General features: G+C 40.2%; 2 protein-coding genes across 6 annotated transcripts in view; one reads left to right on the top strand and one right to left on the bottom strand.

Annotated features, from left to right (window-relative positions):
* Nucleotides 1-1,622: 1,622 nt before the first annotated feature.
* Nucleotides 1,623-8,252, top strand: EFCAB9 (EF-hand calcium binding domain 9). Its single transcript, XM_060008392.1, has 4 exons — nucleotides 1,623-2,560; nucleotides 5,360-5,508; nucleotides 6,294-6,470; nucleotides 7,205-8,252. Exons 1-4 carry the CDS (start codon nucleotides 2,425-2,427, stop codon nucleotides 7,397-7,399), a joined length of 657 nt encoding a protein of 218 aa, XP_059864375.1. The 5' UTR covers nucleotides 1,623-2,424; the 3' UTR covers nucleotides 7,400-8,252.
* The window catches only part of UBTD2 (ubiquitin domain containing 2), a 64,950-nt gene continuing 48,091 nt past the window's right edge, over nucleotides 3,152-20,010 (bottom strand). The window contains exons 3-5 of one of the 5 annotated variants that reach the window (XM_060008391.1): nucleotides 9,829-13,136; nucleotides 9,651-9,684; nucleotides 3,152-4,254 (exon numbers count right to left, since the gene is read on the bottom strand). In XM_060008391.1, coding sequence (XP_059864374.1) covers nucleotides 12,739-13,136 — 398 coding nt within the window. In that variant the 3' untranslated portion in view covers nucleotides 3,152-4,254; nucleotides 9,651-9,684; nucleotides 9,829-12,738. Of the gene's footprint in view, nucleotides 4,255-9,650; nucleotides 9,685-9,716; nucleotides 13,137-20,010 lie in introns of those variants that run through there. The other 4 variants (XM_060008387.1, XM_060008390.1, XM_060008388.1 and 1 more) reach the window with 4 other exon arrangements.

The raw sequence follows: 20,010 nt of genomic DNA, 5'->3' as shown, positions 1-20,010 counted from the left end.
CCGTAGTTGATCCTTTAGAATTTCTTTTGGGAGGGTCCGTTGGTGATCATTTTTAGTTTGGTTGGTTGTTTGTTTTTGCCTGAATACAGCTTTATCTCATCCTAATTTTTTTTTTCACTATAGAAAATTTCAAACATATTCAAGGTAGAAAGAATAGTATAAGCTAGTACTGCTGTACACCCATCAGTCAGTTCATGTTTGAACAATCCTGTTATATGTATACCAACACCCACGGGCCTGGATTATTTTGAAGCAAATTCCAGGCATCTTACCATTTTATCTTTTTAAACCACCACCACATCCACTGTCATTCCTAATATTACATCCAATCAGTGTTCATAGTTCTCCATCATCTCATGCTTTTGTTGTTTGTTTTTGTGGGTTTTTACATATATAATCTCTATGAATTAGGATCCTCATAAGTCCATACACTGTAATTGGTTGATGTGATTTGAAAGAAATTTAACTATTAATTTATAGATCCCTCTTCCATCTCTTTTTCTTTTCTTGTAAATGTTTATTGAAGAAGTGGAGTCATTTTCTTTTAGAGCTGTCCAGTCTGGGTTTTGTTGATTGTGTCCCCGCAGTGTCATTTAACATGGACCTCTGCTGTCCTGTTTCCCCGATTTATATTTTCTATAAATTGATCAAATTCAGGTTTGATTTTCCTCCTCATTCTTTTAAATGAAGGTGGAACTCACATAATATAAAATTACCTATTTTAAAGTGTACAATTCAGTGGCATTTAGTACATCGACAGTGTTGTTCAACCATCACCTCTGTCCAGTTTGAAACATTTTCATCGCCCCAGTGGGAATCTTTGGATCCAGTAAGCAGTCACTTCCCATCACCCACTCCCCCGGCCCCCAGCCCCTGGCAACGACTGATCTGCTTTCAGTCTCCATGGCTTTGCCTCTTCTGGATATTTAATATAAATGGACTCATACAATATGTGACTTTCTGTGCCTGGCTTCTTTCACTTACTATAAGGTTCATCTACATTGTAACGTATCATTCTCTTTCATGGCTAAGTATTTCACTGTATGGATGTGCTACCATTTCATTTGTCCATTCATCAGTTGATGGACATTTGGGCTGTTTCCACCTTTTGCCTATTGTGAATAGTGCTGCTATAAACATTTTGTACAAGTATCTGAATACTTGTTTTCATTTCTTTTGGATATATATCTAGGAGTGGAAATGCTAGGTTATATGGTAATCTCATGTTTAACTTCCCTTCAGTCTTGAAAGATGATTTTACTGAGTGTATAATTTTAGCTTGGCTATGATTGTTTTTACACATTGAAATAGTACTACATTATGTTTTGGTTTCCATGTTGTGAAGAAGTTGATGTTAAGTTTAATCATTAGTCCTTTGAAGATAATCTTTCTTCTCTGATTGCCTTTAAAATCTTTGTCTTTGGTATAATGCAGTTTCACTCTGATGTGTACATATATGTATTTCTTCTTATCTCAACTACATAGGACTTCAGTCTTTTGAGAAGGAATATAGCATAGCTATTAAAAAGCAGTGATTATTGCCAGACTAGGTTCACATGCTGACTTCACTATTAATTAGCTTAGTGACTTTAGGAAAATTACTTAACTTTTCTGAGCCTTTTTAAAAAACTTTTTATTGATACAATTCATGTACAATATTATACAAGTTACAGGCGTACAACATAGTGGTTCACAATTTTTAAAGGTTATAATCTATTTATAGTCATTATAAAATACTGGCTAGGGAATTCCCTGGTGGTCCCATGGTTAGGACTTTGCGCTTTCACTGCCAACGGTGCGGGTTCAATTCCTGGTCCAGGAACTAAGATCCCTCGTGCAATGGGGTATGGCCAAAAAACATATATATTGGCTATATTTGCTGTACAGTATATCCTTGTTGTTTATCTATTTTATACGTAATAGATTGTAACTTGAGCCTGTTTCTTAATCTGTAAAATAGGTATAATAATCTCTACCTCATAGGATTGTATGATTAATCTTTGGACTAAATGAGTTAATATATTAATACACTTACAACAGTGTAACATGTTACTATGTAACATGTAGTTATGTAACTGTTCACCTTGATAATGATGATGAGCACAGTCTGTGGGTGGGTGTCTTTCATTGGTTTTGGAAAATTCTCAACCATTTTTTTTTTGGCTGCTCCGAGTGGCTTGTGGGATCTTATTTCCCCAACCAGGGCTTGAACCCGGGCCACGGCAGTGAAAGCACTGAGTCCTAACCACTGGACCACCAGGGAATTCCCACAATTTTAATTTTTTTATTGACCGTTTCCTATGAGGCTTTGACGTAGGAAGACCTTTATTACCAGAGCTTCTCTCTATCCAACATTCTAATTCTGAGGCAGAATTCTCTCTTCTACTGCAGGTTGCCAGAGTCTTTGGCTTAAAGGGCACCATAATGAAACTGAAGCAAGGATCGTTTCTGTGGTACCTCTATCTGGATAAACTATATTGCTTATTATCCGTGAGAAATATGAAGGCTTTGGTGGAGTATTTTCACCTTCTTGATGTGCACCGCAAGAAAACCTTGAATGGTTAGTACTTTCAGAAATGCTTCCTCTGGGTCATTACCTGGTTTTTAACGAATGTGCAGGAAAATTTATAGAACCAGAAACTATTTCATTAATGTATATATTATATCTTCTAAATGAAGCACAGAGAAAAATTGCCAACTGAGACTTGAAGGCTGTTCTGTGAGGAGGATAAAATTGCAGGCTCTGGGGTTAGGTCCTCCACCCATTATTCCTTGGTGATTTGGAGAACAACATCATCCTCTTTTAAGTCTCATTTTCCTCATCTGTAAGTGAGGCTTCCAATAATGGAGTCCATCTCACAGTTGGAAAAAAAAAGATAAATGAGATAATGCATGGAAAATGCTTAGCATGGTGCCTGGCACACTGTAAGGATTTAATAAATGTTCCTTATTATTACAACTATTCCTGGGGACTGAGCCCCACTCAGGCATTAACCCTCAAGACTCCCTTAGCAAGACTTCTCGTCTATCAAATGGGAGGTTTGAATCAGATGATCTGCAAGATCGCTTCTAATTCTTGGTAATTGTGAGTGACCAGAAAATGCTGATGATCTCGACCCTGCCTTTGAGTGCACAAACTAATAGAAGACCAATTAAAACACTTTAGGTTTTCTTTAAAAAATATTTATTTATTTATATATATTTTTGGCTGCATCGGGTCTTAGTTGTGGCAGGCGGGCACTTTCATTGCGGTGCGCAGGCTCTTCATTGCCGCATGTGGGCTTCTCTCTAGTTGTGGCGTGCAGGCTCAGTAGTTGTGGCGCACAGGCTTAGTTGCCCCACAGCATGTGGGATCTTAGTTCCCAGACCAGGGATCGAACCCACGTCCCCTGCACTGGAAGGCGGATTCTTAACCACTGGACCACCAGGGAAGTCCCCTAGGTTTTTTTCGTTTGTCTGTTTTGTTTTCAGGACTGGATATAAATAAGGTGTCCGACTCATTGTGACCTGAGAGAGATGTCATTTATCAATAAGGAGTTTCTTCCATAAAGATATTTTAAAGAGTTCATTCAATCTTTATAAAATAATAAAAAGATACTTTAATTTTCTCATACTTTCATGCCTCCAGTTTACACACAGTATGTCACCAAATCTTCACAATAACCCAGTCCTAGATAAAGCAACTGTAGGACGCCTAGATGTAAACAGAAGATCTGGGACCAAAACCCAAAGCCCACACTCTTAGTCTCACCAGCGTTTGCTGAGCAGAGTCTGATCTCCCTGGTAACTAAATCACTCCCTGGTGATGCAATACCCAAGAGATAAAGTCATACTTGTGTCTTCTGGTCAACCAAGGGACTGGATGGTGACCTGAAAGGGAGAAGGCATAGCCTTGAGTTTTGCCTTCCAGGAAGATAGTGACTTAAAGCCTTGGAGACTTGAGTGGGCCAGAGCCAGCTGATTGAAAAACAGTATTTGTTTAGTAACTACTAAGTCTCACAATAAAACATTTCTCAAGGAGCAAACATCATGGTGTTTACACTTGGTGTGTTGTTCCCAAGTGCTCGTACCTGGTTGGACTCATACCTGGTGGGACGTGGGGAAGGAACATCAAGAGGCCATCAGAAACCCCCAGATCATGACATTGTGACGACTGGTTTCACTGTGCACTTAGCCAGCTTCAGCCAGGACTCCAAACCACACAGATGTGCTTTACGGATTTAGTGGAGCCATGTCTTGTGCAGGAGGTAGTCTCTGTAATCAATGGGCAAGGAGAAATCACATGTAGACAAAGTTACACTTGCAAATCCCTGAAATCCCCTGGGTGATTTGTACATACAACCTGTACAGCCACATATCACTGTGTAAACGTATCACCATGTTTGTTTCTTCCATCTAACACTCCCTGAGACAGATGATTAGTGAGTGGAATTTCAGGCAAATACTTTCCCTGTCCTTTACAGTATTTTTTTCTCTGATTGTAAATGACTGTATATGCATTAACTAATGTTCAAAAGATATGGCTTCACTGTGGAAAGAGCAAGGCTGTGGAGTCAGACGGACCACATCTGAATCCCAGCTCTGCCACTCAAAGTGTGGTCCACTGACCAGCAGCTGCTGCATCACTTGGGAGCTTGTTAAGAATGCAGACTCAGTCCCATGCCAGAGTTCCTAATCAGAATTGGTGTTTTTACAAGATCCTCAAGTGATTGGTATGCCTATTATATAATCTCAAGAAGCCCTGAGATTAGTTACTACCTGAGACTTATTGTAAAAGGCTGTGTAGGGTTGTCAGGGTTCAGTGACATGTGGCACTTAAAGTGCCCAGCATCTAAGATGCTCAGTGATAGCTCTTTTCCCCCATCACCGAATGCATTTGCTTTATGTAAGCATGAGGAAAAGTGATACTTTTACAGAAGAGGAATGATTTTAAAAATTTCTCGTTTTAATTCTCTCAAGTGAAAGGCCCAGGTGAAATGTCAGCTTTTCCAAGAATGTGTCATAGGCCCCCAGTGAGAATTAAACTCTTCCTTCTATGTACCAGGAGCACTTTGAGACTTTTATTGGTTACGTATACACATCTGTCTGCTCCGTCGAGCGTGTAAGCTGGGCTCAGGAACCAAGCCCTATCCACTATCTCCTTCTCCACAAGTCCAGGTACAGTGCTTTTCCACACAGCTCAAGGGCAACTGAGGTTTGAGAAATTGTGGGAGGTATAGTGGCAAAGCCGGAAACAAAATATTATCATTACTATGGCCAGGTCAACAAGCTTCCAACATGACAACCATTTATGTGGTTCCCAGATGTTTAACATTTTGGAACCGTTTCAGAATAATCCATCTCATCTCCTTACCAACAGATGTGCTATTCTACCACTTCCTTCATCACGTGACTGACCTGAAACGGAACCAGATCACAATTGTGTTTAACATGCTGGACTGGAATGCTGTGGGCGAGATTGGTTTTGACCAGTTCTACATGCTGGTTTGCATACTGCTGGCACAGGAGGCAAGTAACGAGTCAGGCTCTGTGGAGCAGAGGGGGCACAGCTTGGCTGCTGCCACCATTTTGCTAAAGGTAGCACCGAATTAAGAGTGCATCAGAATTTTTCTTTTCACTTGAACCAGGAAGAAAAAAAATGGTGGGAGAACTACTTTCGGTTCCTAAATGGCCCATCTATAACCTAGGAGTTTCCAAAGGTTATCCAGCCTCCCTTCCACATTGCCTTTATAAAGAACGAATCTCATCCTGTCACATCCCTCCTTGGCATGCCCTTCCTTGCCCCTTCTAGCTGGTGGGTCTTAAAATCATCACCAGTAATCCTAACTGCCTCTCCTCCTCAGTGATCCCTTTTCTCAGAGAACTTTCTGAAGGGGATGAATGATAAAGACAAGACACACTCTTCTTTGGGTTCCCACCTTACCTGGTACACACTCCTAGTGTGTATTTACCTCTTTCCCACTCCTTGAGGAAAGGCACCTTGTGTCAGCGTTTTACTGCCAGTGCCACAATTTTCATAAGTAGATTTTCACTGAACATAAGGAAATACATTCTAGTGACTAGAGTTCTGTGTAGCAGAACCAATCACTACAGGTGGCATAAGTCCCCCCCGAATGCAGATGATGAAGCAGGATCTGGTACATCGACCATAGAACCCTTTCAGCCCTGAGCTGCTATGATTCTGCCTTTTGCTTTTAGCTCTCTAGGAAATGGATTAGTGAATATATGAGTCTTGATGTCGCAAGTTTAGAAAGCAGCACCAACAACATGTTTCCGTATTTCTCTCAAAGCAGAACCATTTGGAAGAGCAATTTATCTTCCGCCATTCCCGGCCTGTTTTTGAGCTGCTTGACCTGGATGGGGAGCTGAAAATTGGCCCATCCAACTTCCACATGTACAACTTTCTCTTCAAAATTAAAAAACAGCAACTCAGAGACCTGTACCATGACTTTGACATCACAGGTGACTGTGTAAGTGCAGATCCCTAAAGTGGGGCCCGGCAGCCCCTCTGTACAAAGGTAGAGGACCATGTCCTGCTACCTACACTGGAGACAGGGGAGGAAGAGGGTGGGAAAAACCTACTGGAGCGTGTCATGGCTCTGGGATCATAAAAAACTAAAGAGATATATAGGCCTGTGAGAGAGGACTGAATAACTAAGTGCTATGTCACAGAATGTGGATATAAAATTATAGAAGTTTGGAGAAGGAAATTTTGTTTAGAAGTTCAGTTGAAAGAAGGAAATACATCAATATGGCAGAAGTTGGTCTTAGGGGAAGGGTTTATAGATTTTAATAAGGAGAAAGGAAGAAATTCTTAGATGGGAACACATGAGCTAAATCCCAAGAGAAAACAACTGTGGAGAAGACAGTGGATCCTGCCTATTTAAAGAGGAAGTCCATGTTGACTAACAAGTGAGAGCTAAGGTTTACGGTTTAAAAAGATGGATCAGATGGCAGCCTGACAGAGTCTGGACTTGATGTAGCAGAAGTAAGAAAGTGACCCTTGGTGCCTTTAGAGTCTACAATAGACTCTCTGTTTCTGGCTCCTAGACTACAATTAGACTATAATTATGTCCTAATTACTGGGCCTCTTTAATAAAGTTTCCAAGGTTTTAAATGAGAAATGATTACAATCCTGCCGTCATCTGAAACAAAGTATCAAAGCCTTCCTGAAATAACTTTTCTTTTTGCCCCCCAACACAAGCGTCTTAATTACAAGGAATTTAAGCTGTTTACTATCTTCTCCATGAACAAATACCAGGAGAGTCAGAAAGCAGTGGAAGAAGAGAAAGCTCTGCCCGAAAAGAAAGTGTCACAAGTTAATGTGAGTCAAAGAGAGAGTCTTCTTGGAATAAATCATTTTGAAAGTGTAAGTAATTACAATTGTGAACATCTCTAAAAATAAATTTAGAACATCAAAGTAGATATCTTTAAATTGATTTTTACACATGCGGGGTTCAGATAAGCACTCCTCAATCAGCATATTCTTAACTTCAATGACCTTTAGACCTCACAAATGACTCACAGTTACGTAAGTGAAGTAAAAACTTTCTCTTTGTTGACATGTCCCAACTCTGCTGCTGCTTTTCAGATCAACTCTGTCCATTAGGGCCCTGTGTATCCAAATAATTACCAACTCTTACTGGAGCCAAGCAGTCGGAAGGTGGTGCTTTCCTAACATTTGTCACTAGTGGTCCAATACTTTCAGAATTCTAATTCTCCCACTCCTTAGGCTAAAACAAACTTCAAATTGGCAAATGGCGAAGTGCCTCCAACCGTAAGGGAAACTGACTTTTAAGGATATGGGGACTGTGTTCTTCCTAGAATTTAAGTTACTCTTTGATGAGTTAAGTGCTTAAGCAACTATACCAAATCTACTAGGGTAAAATAATTATTACATGCCCTTGTATAATTCTATTTTTTTGTATAATTAATGCTTTGAATAATTTTTAAGTGTCTTTAGCATGGGATTTGTGAATCCTCCTTGACTACTGTGATGTTAATGATGATAACGACCACTGAGTAAGTGCTTGCAATGGGTCACGCAGGGGCTTTAGACGCATGAATTTATCCCCTAACCCTGCGAATTAAGTGTTATCCTCAATTTACAGATGAGGAAATTGAGATGTCAAGATTAAGAACCTCGGGCTTCCCTGGTGGCACAGTGGTTGAGAGTCTGCCTGCCGATGCAGGGGACACGGGTTCGTGCCCCGGTTCGGGAAGATCCCACATGCTGCTGAGCGGCTGGGCCCGTGAGCCATGGCCGCTGGGCCTGCGCGTCCGGAGCCTGTGCTCTGCAACGGGAAAGGCCACAACAGTGAGAGGCCCGTGTACCGCAAAAAAAAAAAAAAAAAAAAAAAAATTAAGAACCTTACCCAAGGTTCTTAATGACTCACTAGTGGCAGGACCAAAGTTCAAATTCAAGGTCAATCAGACGCTTGTACTGAGAACAAGTGATCTGAGTAACTCACTTCAGTCTTAGCAGATTCTGTTTAAGTTTTAAGCTGGCATTTCACTGGCTCAGAAACCCCGTCTACCTAATGCTAATTACCACATCTCCTTCTACCATAGATGTCTGAGGGACATGTTTGGTGATTAAAGAAATACAGCTCATTTACTATAAACCAAGAATTTCTTAAGGAAATAATATATGCAATATAACTGACCGTAAGGCATTCAGTGAGTTCCAGAGTACTTAATAATCAAAAATCACTTTGTCAATGTGCAACAGACAAGAATACTGCCTAAGACTGTCATTCATAAGTCACACGTAATAACTGAAATCATGTTAATTACTATGAACATTCTCTATATTTACTCTAATAGTCATGAGATTTCGATAACACACTTATGAGTAATGCTTAGCAGCCAAAACTTTTGTCTTCCCCACAACGGTACTACAAAAACTAAATGGAGCTAGCGGGAATCCCCTGGCAGTCCAGCAGTTAGGACTCCATGCTTTTGCTGCTGAGGCCATGGGTTCAATCCCTGGTTGGGGAACTAAGATCCCATAACACAAAGTAAAACCACATGACACAGGTTTCCACCTAAACTGTCAAAGATCAGTAAGTTGGTCAGGGACTTCCCTGGTGACGCAGTGGTTAAGAGTCCGCCTGCCAATGCAGGGGGCACGGGTTTGAGCCCTGGTCGAGGAGGATCCCACATGCCGCAGAGCAACTAAGCCCATGTGCCAGAACTACTGAGCCTGCGCTCTGGAGCCCGCGAGCCACAACTACTGAGCCTGAGTGCCCCAACAGCTGGGCCTACAGGCCTAGAGCTGGTGCTCCACAACAAGAGAAGCCACCGCAATGAGAAGCCTGCACACCGCCACTAAGAGTAGCCCCTGCTCACCACAACTAGAGAAAGCCGGTGCGCAGCCACGAAGAGCCAATGCAGCCAAAAATAAATAAATAAATAAATTTATGGGAAAAAAAAAAAGTTGGTCAGAATATAGGAAAGTAAGAGCAGTCATATTGCTATAGTATTAAATTGGTTAAAATCTATTTGGAGGGCAATTCAGCATCTACTCCCTAAATGTATATACTGTTTGATATAGCAATGTACATAGATGTAAAGATGTAGCTATAGAAAAGGACATTTCACAGTAGCATGGTTTATAGTACCAAAAGACTAGAAACAGCCAGACTGACCTGTGGTACTCCAGACAATGGAATACTACTGCACCTGTAAGAGGAATGAAGCAGATCTAGCTCAACATATATGGAACAATCTCTAAGACTAACCATTTTAGAGAAAAATCAAATGTATAGAATAGCATATGTTATTTATGGAAAAAACAGGGTAGGGCGGGTAAGTATACTCACATACACTAAAATAGTGGTTCTCACATTGGGATCCCCGGACTAGTAGCAGCAGCATCACCTGAGAACTTTTAGAAATGCAAATCATTAGACCCCACTCAGACCTACTAACTCTGAACCTCTGGGGGAAGAGCACAGCAATCTGTGTTTTAATAAGCCTTCCAGGTAATTCTGATGCATGCTGAAGTTTGAGAACCAGTGTGGTAGAGCATCTTTAAAGATATCCAGAAAACTGGGAACAGCTGTTACTCTGGGGAGAAGAAATGGGATATGAAGAACAGGCATCTTCAGAGAGACTCTTCACTTCGGTATGTTTGGATTTTTTTTCCCATGTGTATGTATCACTTATTTTAAATAAAAATTAACAATCAAAGCCTACCACTTTGATCCAAAATGGATAAAGAAATGAGCTCAGTGCTTCTGAAAAACTGAATTATGGGTTTTGGTTTACAGCATGATTCTTAAAAGAAAAAAACAACAACCTATTGGAGACCAAGATTTCAATGCAGCAAATAAAGTATATCTATAAATGACCATGTATGGTTTGACATAGTAGAGCCTAAGTTTGGTAGTAATGAACTTGTTAGTTACTGAGCTGGGAGGTTTTAAAAAGGGGAAAAACCTTTTTAGAGGTTTTTTTTTTTTGTTTTTTTTTAATCAGAATGAAGCAGATTACCCTTATTGTGGAGAGTAATAATAATTAAAAACCCAGAATAAAGGCAAAGACAAAGAGAAAAATTGAACTTTTTTTTTAAAAAAAGCACAAAAACCCTACATACTAAAATTGTACACATCAAGTATTGGTCCAATCTTATATCAATCTATTTACAATTAAACAGCACCATGGTTTTCTCACCTAGGTTAGTTAAATGCCCAGAAAATTGTTATTCAAAGTACACGTTCCTTTAAAATAAAATAAACTATTAGGAGAGCTCCAATCCTCAACAAAAAAAATCTACCAACTATAGATTATTATATCACCAAATTTACTTAAGAAAAATAGATTTGAACACTTTTTTTGTCCTCCAGTTAACAAACTTTGAGAGATGTTGCTGTTCAATGTGACACACAAATTAATAAGGAAACATTTTGATGACAGGGGCATTATATTGAAATACCCTCGCATATCTCCACCTCCATATATAAAAATACTCCTTTGGAATTAATGCTGCTGTTGCCTCTTGAATTTAGATTCAATTATCAGTAAACCTAAATTAAATGTAGCCACAATCTTTAAAATGATTGCATGAAAAAGAGAAGCAGTTAAAGCTCTCAGAAACATGATATGTTACAATTATAGATATTATGTGCAATCAGGCTATAGGAAATTTAATAGTATTTTAAACATTACATTTAAACTAGTTTCATTTTGCCATTAAAATTAATAATGGTGCTTCACATCCAAAATAACATGTGAAGGTTTGATTATTTCTCATTTGAGAACAAGGTAAGTGCCTTCTTGCCTCTACTTTTCCATCTCATGGATTCTCAGGGGTTCAGAAATCACTTGGTAGCCCCCTTCTCACTTATGGGACCAACCTTGAAAAGGCTCCAAATTAAATATAATCCTTGGCAGCTTTGTTCCAGTCCTAGTACAGAAGAGTCAGGTTATCTCACCAAAATTTTCAGTCCTCTAATATAATCTGCAGATGCTTCTTAATTTGCCTCTTTGCTAGGAAAGATGAGAGAGGAAAATTCTCATCCACCACAACTACAGGTAACAGTGAACTATGGAAAGCACTAAAGTATAAAGCAACGTATCAACATTTGGTCTCACTGTCGATGTTTAGGTGATGTCAGTAAATATTTCACTCTAGCAAATTATGAGTTGAAATTTTTTCTAAAAGATTGAAGACAGGCACAATTCTCCCAGGCACAGACAGAATGGGTTTTCCTTACACCCTTCCTGCAAATTGGGGGAGAAGAGATAATTACTTTATTATCCTACAGTAGGAACAGCTGTACTTGATTCCATGCATTCCCTGGGATTCCCCTGAATCCCTGGAATGATTCAAGTACATTCCCAGCTGTACTTGATTCCATGCATATCCATGCATTTGGGGGCACAGTTAGCTCTGAAAAGTTCTAAGCAGAGTAGGTAGATCAATGAAGGTTTTACATAGTAGTGTCCTTCTAAGCCTGGATATGAAACAGCTTCATTATATAGACATTTCAAAATACCTATGCAGCAAGAGGACAATAGACTTTTCAACTAAGTTATCAGTTGAAAGTCAGAGATCTGAATGCACTGACTCAATTATTGCCTAGTGTTCCAGAAAGGTGCCTGCCACCAACGTGCTGAAAGGCACCAAAATTTAGTGTGAATGTAAACAAGGAGCTCAACATATGGGGATGGGGAAAGCAATATTGAAACACAATTTGCCAGTCTCTACTCCTTTATGGCTAAGTATCAATTGAGCAAGGAATTAAGACCAGAAAAGAAGAGAACCTCAAGTACTGCTCTTTTCAGTTTCCATTTTAAAAAGCTCAAGTTTTATAACTGTTATTGATGATTTCTGGAAATTGTATTTGATTTATTTTTTAAGAATTCTATATTCACAGGTGCTTGGTGCTGTTCTGCATGGATGCAATGTTCTATTTACAGTCCAAATCATTTAAATACAGCCATTATATAGTTGTTGGGTATTTTAAAATAAATGGTTATCTATTTCTTAACTGCCTCTTGAATTAGAAACTGTAATTACATGAGTCTCAAAGGCTGGCTCTTTGTGTTTTATTAATTATTTTCGTTGGTCTCCATCACAGATGGAAGTTTTCACTGGTAATTCCTCAGAACTAAATCCATTCATAAGGAATTCAGAGCAGTGAAAATAAATTTCACGCCATAGAGTAGGAAATGATAACAACAACAATAAAAAGGAGCAGGAGGGATCTAGGGACAGCCAGCAGGACCAGTTCAGTTCTCAACTGGTGTTGGGTTTTGCAAAGGTTGGCTCATTATAACCTGTACAACATAGTCCTTTGGGATCTTCAGCTCTTCCAACTTCATTTTGTCGGTGAGAGGTCTGCCAGAAAAGAACCACCGCTGACTAGCCGGTTCCACTCCTTCTGCTGCATGTAGCCGCCTCTTCATGTGGTACACTGTGTCTGTGCTGCGGACCACAAGTTTGAGGTCCTTGCCGGTGGAAAGGCGCAAACGGAGCTGAGATTCATACCCCGAATTGGGCGGTGGCTCAGGAATATCCAGAGTCTCTATGTCACTCTTTTCCTCTATCATGTTGATTGGTGGTGCCAAGCAGTAGACTGGAAGCTGATACCTATTCCCCAGTTCATCATAGCACTCTGTAAGTGCACCTTAAGAAAGAGAAGATATGAAAAAGAGTTTAATCTAAATGAATGCATTTTTCTTTACATCTTGCAAAATGCTCAAACATCTCATTGGCGTGCCACTGTAGAGAAAAAAATGTAAAATAAGGCCAATCTCTGTCAGTGATCATCAATAATCATTATCAAGACCCATGACCAGGGCTTCCCTGGTGGCGCAGTGGTTGAGAGTCCGCCTGCCGATGCAGGGGACACGGGTTCGTGCCCCGGTCCGGGAGGATCCCACATGCCGCGGAGCGGCTGGGCCTGTGAGCCATGGCCGCTGAGCCTGCGTGTCCGGAGCCTGTGCTCCACAACGGGAGAGGCCACAACAGTGAGAGGCCCACGTACCGAAAAAAAAAAAAAAAAAGTAAAAGGAAGCACACAAAATTCCAATTTACTAATATTATCAATGCTTAGACCAAATTAATGGGAGATGCCAATTACATTGGGATATCTTTTTAGGAAATGAATCAGCTAACCTTAAAAAAAAAAAAGGCAAAAACCCCAGATCCCTAAGCTCAATTCTCCACAACACAGTGTTCCAGAGTGGTTCTCTTAGTGCCTAGACTTCCTAAGTTGAAGTACTTGGCCGGAAGTCCTCAGTCCAAAGAGATCACAAACTAGAGATGACAAGCTTACCAGCTGCCATTGTCTCATGGCTTATGTATGGATCTCATTAGCACAACTACCACAGAAATGACTGAGGTGTTTTATTTAACCCAAATTAGTCAATCTGTTACAGAGAAGCTTTGAGTTAAAAAGGAAGAACAAAAGAGGCATGAAGTTTATAACTGGCTAGCTCAGGGGAGGGGGAAAAAAGTGTTTATGGTTTAAAAGAAGGTATTCATGGTTAATTTCTTTATAAAGTATAAACCATTGTAATTACCAGAGCTTCCCTTGGGGAACTTGAAAGCATACTTAATGAATGTTTTATTTTAAGGTTATTCATAATGTGTCTTTTGCTCAAACTGGAACATTAATGTCAGCTGATTATCAATTTGGATAAAAACCAAAAATATCTACCATATTCAGAACACTCATACACAGGCTAATGAATATGGGGCGTGGACACTGAGAAACGGTTACCAATGAACAAATGACTTAATAAACTGATCTCCATCAATAGGCTGAAAATCCAAAGCATCCCAAATGAGACTGGAACAGTCACCAATCCACCAAGGGTTGAACTGGGCCTGCTTTCTAAGTTACATAAGATGGGCTGGGGTGAGAACTCAGGCACCAAGCATTAATACACGCGAATCTCCCCCTTCCTCTGTATTTAAAAATAATGTTCAGCCTCTGTTATTCACTAATCTGAACACTGCTATGACTGTAGAAATAGATATGCTTCAAGCCCAGTTGTGATCACCAGCAATTCCCTACACTAGTAACCATCACACTGCAGTATAAATATTATTTATAAATAGTCAGTTGTGCAAACTTCACTGTTTATATACTTGATATAGCCTTGTCCTAAGGCAAAGAAACCTCAGTGCCTTTCAGGTGGGCTGACCATTAGGAAAACTAGCAAAGAGAAGGTGGAGAGTTCACTACAGACTCATCATCTCTCAGGAAAATACCTTCAGATATATATCCCATTGATACTGGGGCATCAGTAATGTCAGCCTGATAGAAACAAGAACATATATATTTACATAACTGTTCTGCTAGAAAAACATTCTCTAAGAGAGGCACCATTCTAAATCATTACCTTTGGAATCAGGAGACCAAGATGATATTCCCAGCCTTGTTATTAACTAGGTGTACAACCTTGAGCAATGTTCTTTAACCTGTAATACTTCTCTCAATTAGCAAAATGAGGCAGGATAAAAATGACCTCTAACGTGATTTCCAGGTTTGCACATGCTGCTTCATCTTCATGCACCACAAGAGATAGAAAATAAAAGTGCAAACCAAAGCTGTCAAACTACAGGCAGAACAATGTCTTGACCGAAAGACAGCCTATATTTTTAGCCTCCCTAGAAACCAGGACGAGAGGTGCCATGGCAGCCTCTAGCGCAGTGCTGAAACAGTAGTGCATGCCAAGCTTAAAACAAATGTACAGTCTTAACAGGCACTCTGGCTCTTCCTAGAGCTGAATACTCACTCTTTCATGACAATAGAAAGCTGAGTCTTGCCCCTTCTGCCCTTCAGCCCAGCAAGTCAGGGGTTCAGTTTTCAGACTCAAATGGGTGAGAATAAAAACTCCATTGAAGAGGTACAGCTGAAGATGGCATATCTTCTTATTCTAGCTCAGGCAGCCTCCCATCTACGAGGCTGGAAATCAGCTATCCAGACTCTATTGCTTAGAAGCTCCCATATTCCAATATTTTGGGGAAGGGTAACTTGCAATTTATTTAACATGAAGTTTCCTGGTTTATTCCTTTCCTCACTCCTACCAGTCAAACTATACTGTAATCTGAGTCATAAATATGCTCTAGTTTTAGATTAAACAAAAAACTAAATAGGGGAAGAACTCAGGCCATGAAGTCAAACATCATTTAATTACATTTTTAGGCTGCAGTTTTATGGGTTACCCTATCCCCAAATTAAATATCTGGGATCATAAAGTATCAATAAAAATAATCAATATAGCCCAGAGCTGAATATTACCCCAAAATTACCTATTCAGAGCAAAATGACTCCTCTGCAGGCTCAAACTCTTTTGAATAATATACTCCTAAATCTTCCACCACTCTATGGCCCCATATCTCTTTATTAAAGAAAAAACTGCTCTGCTAATAGGGTCTCTAATCACACAATCTCTTTAGGACTTCGTAAAGATCACTAGAAAACAATTCTTGCGTTCCAGAGTTGCTGCATGAACAGTTACTAAACACCTAGAAGTGTGTAGGATGTGTCACTGGCACTAAGTAGAGAAGGTTACAAGAGAGCCAAGACTGTCCTTGACCCCCAGGAGCTTATAATCAAGGTGAGCAGACACAGCATACCCACCAAAGATTTAAATACAAATTGACACTGAAAATCAAACATAGGAGCTGAGATATCACACAATAGAAATGTGACTAGAGTTGGTAGAGCCAAGAAGGAAAAATTCTGTAGAAATAGTGTGTTCTGGGCATGACACAGAATACAAATGTAGGGCATCCCAAGAAATACGAATGATATGGAAACAAGAATTAGTACAAGAGGGACTTCCCTGGTGGTGCAGTGGTTAAGACTCCACGCTCCCAATGCAGGGAGCCCGGTTCAATCCCTGGCCAGGGAACTAGATCCCACATGCTGCAACTAAGAGTTTGCATGCCACAACTGAGGAGCCCTCGAGCCACAACTAAGGAACCCGCTTGCTGCAACTAAGACCCAGTGCAACCAAATAAATAAATATTTTTTTAAAAGAAGAATTAGTACAAAAAAAATAAGTAAATAAAAATAAATAAATAAAAAAAAAAAAAAGAAGAATTAGTACAAGATAAGTAGGGGATAACAAGTGGCTCTGCTGAGGTGGAATACACAATCAATGGTGTGAAATTACTAAACAGAGAGCAATAGTGAAATCCTGATAGGAGGGTTCAGGAGTTTAGACTTAATACCCTAGGAAATTTCTAGAGGAGGCTAGTATAGGTACACGTGGCTAATATAGGTCCATGAGTCATTCATCCAACAAATATTGAGTGCCTACTATACGCCAAGCAATGTTTCAGGTGCTAGGGTTATGCTAGTGAAGAAGACAAAGCCTAAAGATTATTTCATTATTTGCATGAAGGGAGAGTGACTGACTGGAATCAGGGGGCCCTGCTAAAATGACTGGCTGACTAACAATGCAAAGAAATGGATCTGAGAGAACTGGAGGTAAGGGGCAAGACCTAATGATAGGTTAGGAAAGGAATCACCTAACCAGGAAATAAGAGTGACAGAGAATTTAGGGTTACAAGATTCTCTGCTTGGATTCTTTTTTTGTTTTTAATTTATTTATTTATGTATTTATTTTTGGCTGCGTTGGGTCTTCGTTGCTGCGCGCGGGCTTTGTCTAGTTGTGGCAAGCGGAGGCTACTCTTCGTTGCAGTGTGCAGGCTTCTCATTGCGGTGGCTTCTCTTGTTGCGGAGCACAGGCTCTAGGCGTGCAGGCTTCAGTAGTTGTGGCACACAGTCTCAGTAGTTGTGGCTTGCAGGCTCTAGAGCGCTGGCTCAGTAGTTGTGACACACGGGCTTAGCTGTCTGCGGCATGTGGGGTCTTCCTGGACCAGGGATCGAACCCATGTCCCCTGCACTGGCAGGCAGATTCTCAACCACTGCGCCACCAGGGAAGCCCTCTGCTTGGATTCTTAACTGCTTCAGGTTCAGGGAGATACTTCAATTGAGTTACTGAAGGTAACTGAAGAAGCATATTGGGAAAAGGGTAAAAGCAGTTTGTAGAGTAATAATCTCGAATGTGTAAGTTTAAACATAAAAGCAAACACTTAAGAGGGCTTACTAGCTCTGTCTAAGCACTTTACATACATTAACACTTAATCCTCACAACAGCCCTCTAAGGTAAGTCTATCATACTCATTTTACAAATGGGAAAATTGAAGAAGAGAGAGGTAGCTTGCCCAGGGTCAGAGATAGTTAAGTAACACAGTAAAATAATCTGATTCCTGAAGAAGTCAATGTGTAACACAGGGATAAGGCTATAGGGCTTGTGACAGCTCTACGAGACTCCCAGGTTAATGATATGGTTAAGGAGAGGAAGAAATGTGCTTGGAAAAAGGCAGAGGATAAATACCAGAGGGATGAAGAACCAAATGTGAATCACAAGGAGCAAGAAACCAACACTCCAAATGCAGCCCAACAATACGTTTGCCAGTGATGTCAGTGACAGGTCAAAGAAGCATCTGGAAGATGAGGCAAAAGAAAGTGTTGACTAAGAAGTTTCAGTGCTGCGAAGCCACCACATGTAGTGACAAAATGGACCTATTACTATCACTGTCTCATCTATGATATTTGAGAGCAATGTGTAAAAAACAGGGCATGGTTAGAAGAGAGTTTTGCTTAAAGAAACACTGTATTTAAACAAAGAAGGGAAGGAACCACTCTAAAAGTTGATAACATAAGGATTTTTTTACGTTTCCAAAAATCACTCCTAGCTATGTTTAATTATGCAATTTACAAAAGGCTTTTAATCATCACCCACTGGCCACTGACGGTGCAGTTCATCTAATAATTCTTCACTAGTTCTAAAGACATTCTAGCCAGGCTTGCTTAGATTGCTCACCTAAGTACACTTTTTTTTTCCCCGTCTCCTCAAAAACCCATTATAGGCCTCACTCAAGTCCTAGCAGAGACAGATGGCCACCGGGATAAATGACTGCCAGGCCACTGCTTCCGCAGACCAGGAACCCCTGAAAGCTCCCCAGGGTAGGAAGAACGCTGCCAAGACTACCTTCTGTTCTGATTTCATACATAATTTTTTTTTTTTTTTTTTTTTTTTTTTGCGGTACGCGGGCCTCTCACTGCTGTGGCCTCTCCCGTTGCAGAGCACAGGCTCCGGACGTGCAGGCTCAGTGGCCATGGCTCACGGGCCCAGCCGCTCCGCGGCATGTGGGATCTTCCCGGACCGGGGCACGAACCCGTGCCCCCGCATCGGCAGGCGGACTCTCAACCACTGCGCCCCCAGGGAAGCCCCATACATAATTTTTTGAAGTTGTTTTTATTTATCTTCTATCTAGATGACTGGCTCAGATGTTCTATTTTCCTTGGTCAACACTTTTCTATGGCTGTTTTTAATTAGGCTTCAAAATACTTCACAAGAAACTTACAAAGACTAAATTATATACCAAATAATAAAAATAGCTTTACTAAATGCCAGAACGTCTAACACTTTACTCTTTCTCAAGTAGCTTTCAGGTTAAAAAGAAAGACGTCTTTTTAAGCATTCGAAGGCCTCACTGGTTTTCCCTCTATGTTCACTCCTGCAAGACTGCAGCTCAGTCTTAAAATTTTTACCACGTGAGACTTGCAGAGCTACATGAACAAATCTGCAGAAGTTAAAAATAAATTTTTATGTAAGGAAACTTTTGAGGATATTAAAATGTTACCTTGATTGTAGTGATGGTTTCATGGGTGTTTACATGTCAAAGCTAACCAAACTATACACTTTAAATATGTGCTGTTTAGTGTTCTTCAATATACCTCAAAAGAGTTGAAAACATTTAATATTTAAAACATACTAGCAATCTGATGTAGAAAACGGTCCTCCCAAAATTAATTAAGAAATTAGGAAAGCAATATCCTAGAACTGCAAGGCTTTTGTCACATTGGGGGTTTCTTCCAAGGATGAGAAAAGACATCTTTATTCTCGACTTCACTTTTCTAACTGATCCAGAACGCATGAACTCTTCATAAAACATGACTTCCTAAGACAACAGAAGACCTAAACACATAAGTGAGTTGGACACAGCTAAAAAGGAAAAGAACACTGAAGTAACAGAAAGAATGGGAAGGAAAGAAAGAGTGGGTTAGACCTATGATTGAGGCAGCCCACTGTTGAGCCTGACAGAGGAATAGAAGACTGGAGAAGCAGTAAATGTGATAGAAGGAACAGTGGTTTTGGAGCCATCACACCCAAATTTTAATTTGAATCCTAATCTTGGACATATTCAGTCTGTTTCCTCAAGGACCCTACTATCTACCTCACAAAGTAGTTGTAAGGATTAAATAATAAAACACATGCAAAATTGACTAGTACATATAATGTCAGTTCCCTTCTCATACAAGTTTTAAATCTCAGAACCAGACTTACGGAGGAGAGCTCACCAATAGCAATATCACAAAGGATCAAAGTTTCATAATATTTGAGCCCACTGCTTTATGCTTCATGGGGTCCTTTACAAACCTCACAATAATGTCAAAAGGGCCATCGAAA

Source organism: Delphinus delphis, chromosome 3 (assembly GCF_949987515.2).
Source record: "Delphinus delphis chromosome 3, mDelDel1.2, whole genome shotgun sequence".
Classification (NCBI taxonomy): Eukaryota; Metazoa; Chordata; class Mammalia; order Artiodactyla; family Delphinidae; genus Delphinus; species Delphinus delphis.
Note: the sequence above shows the minus strand (reverse complement) of the source record. Positions and strands in the feature narration are given on the sequence as shown.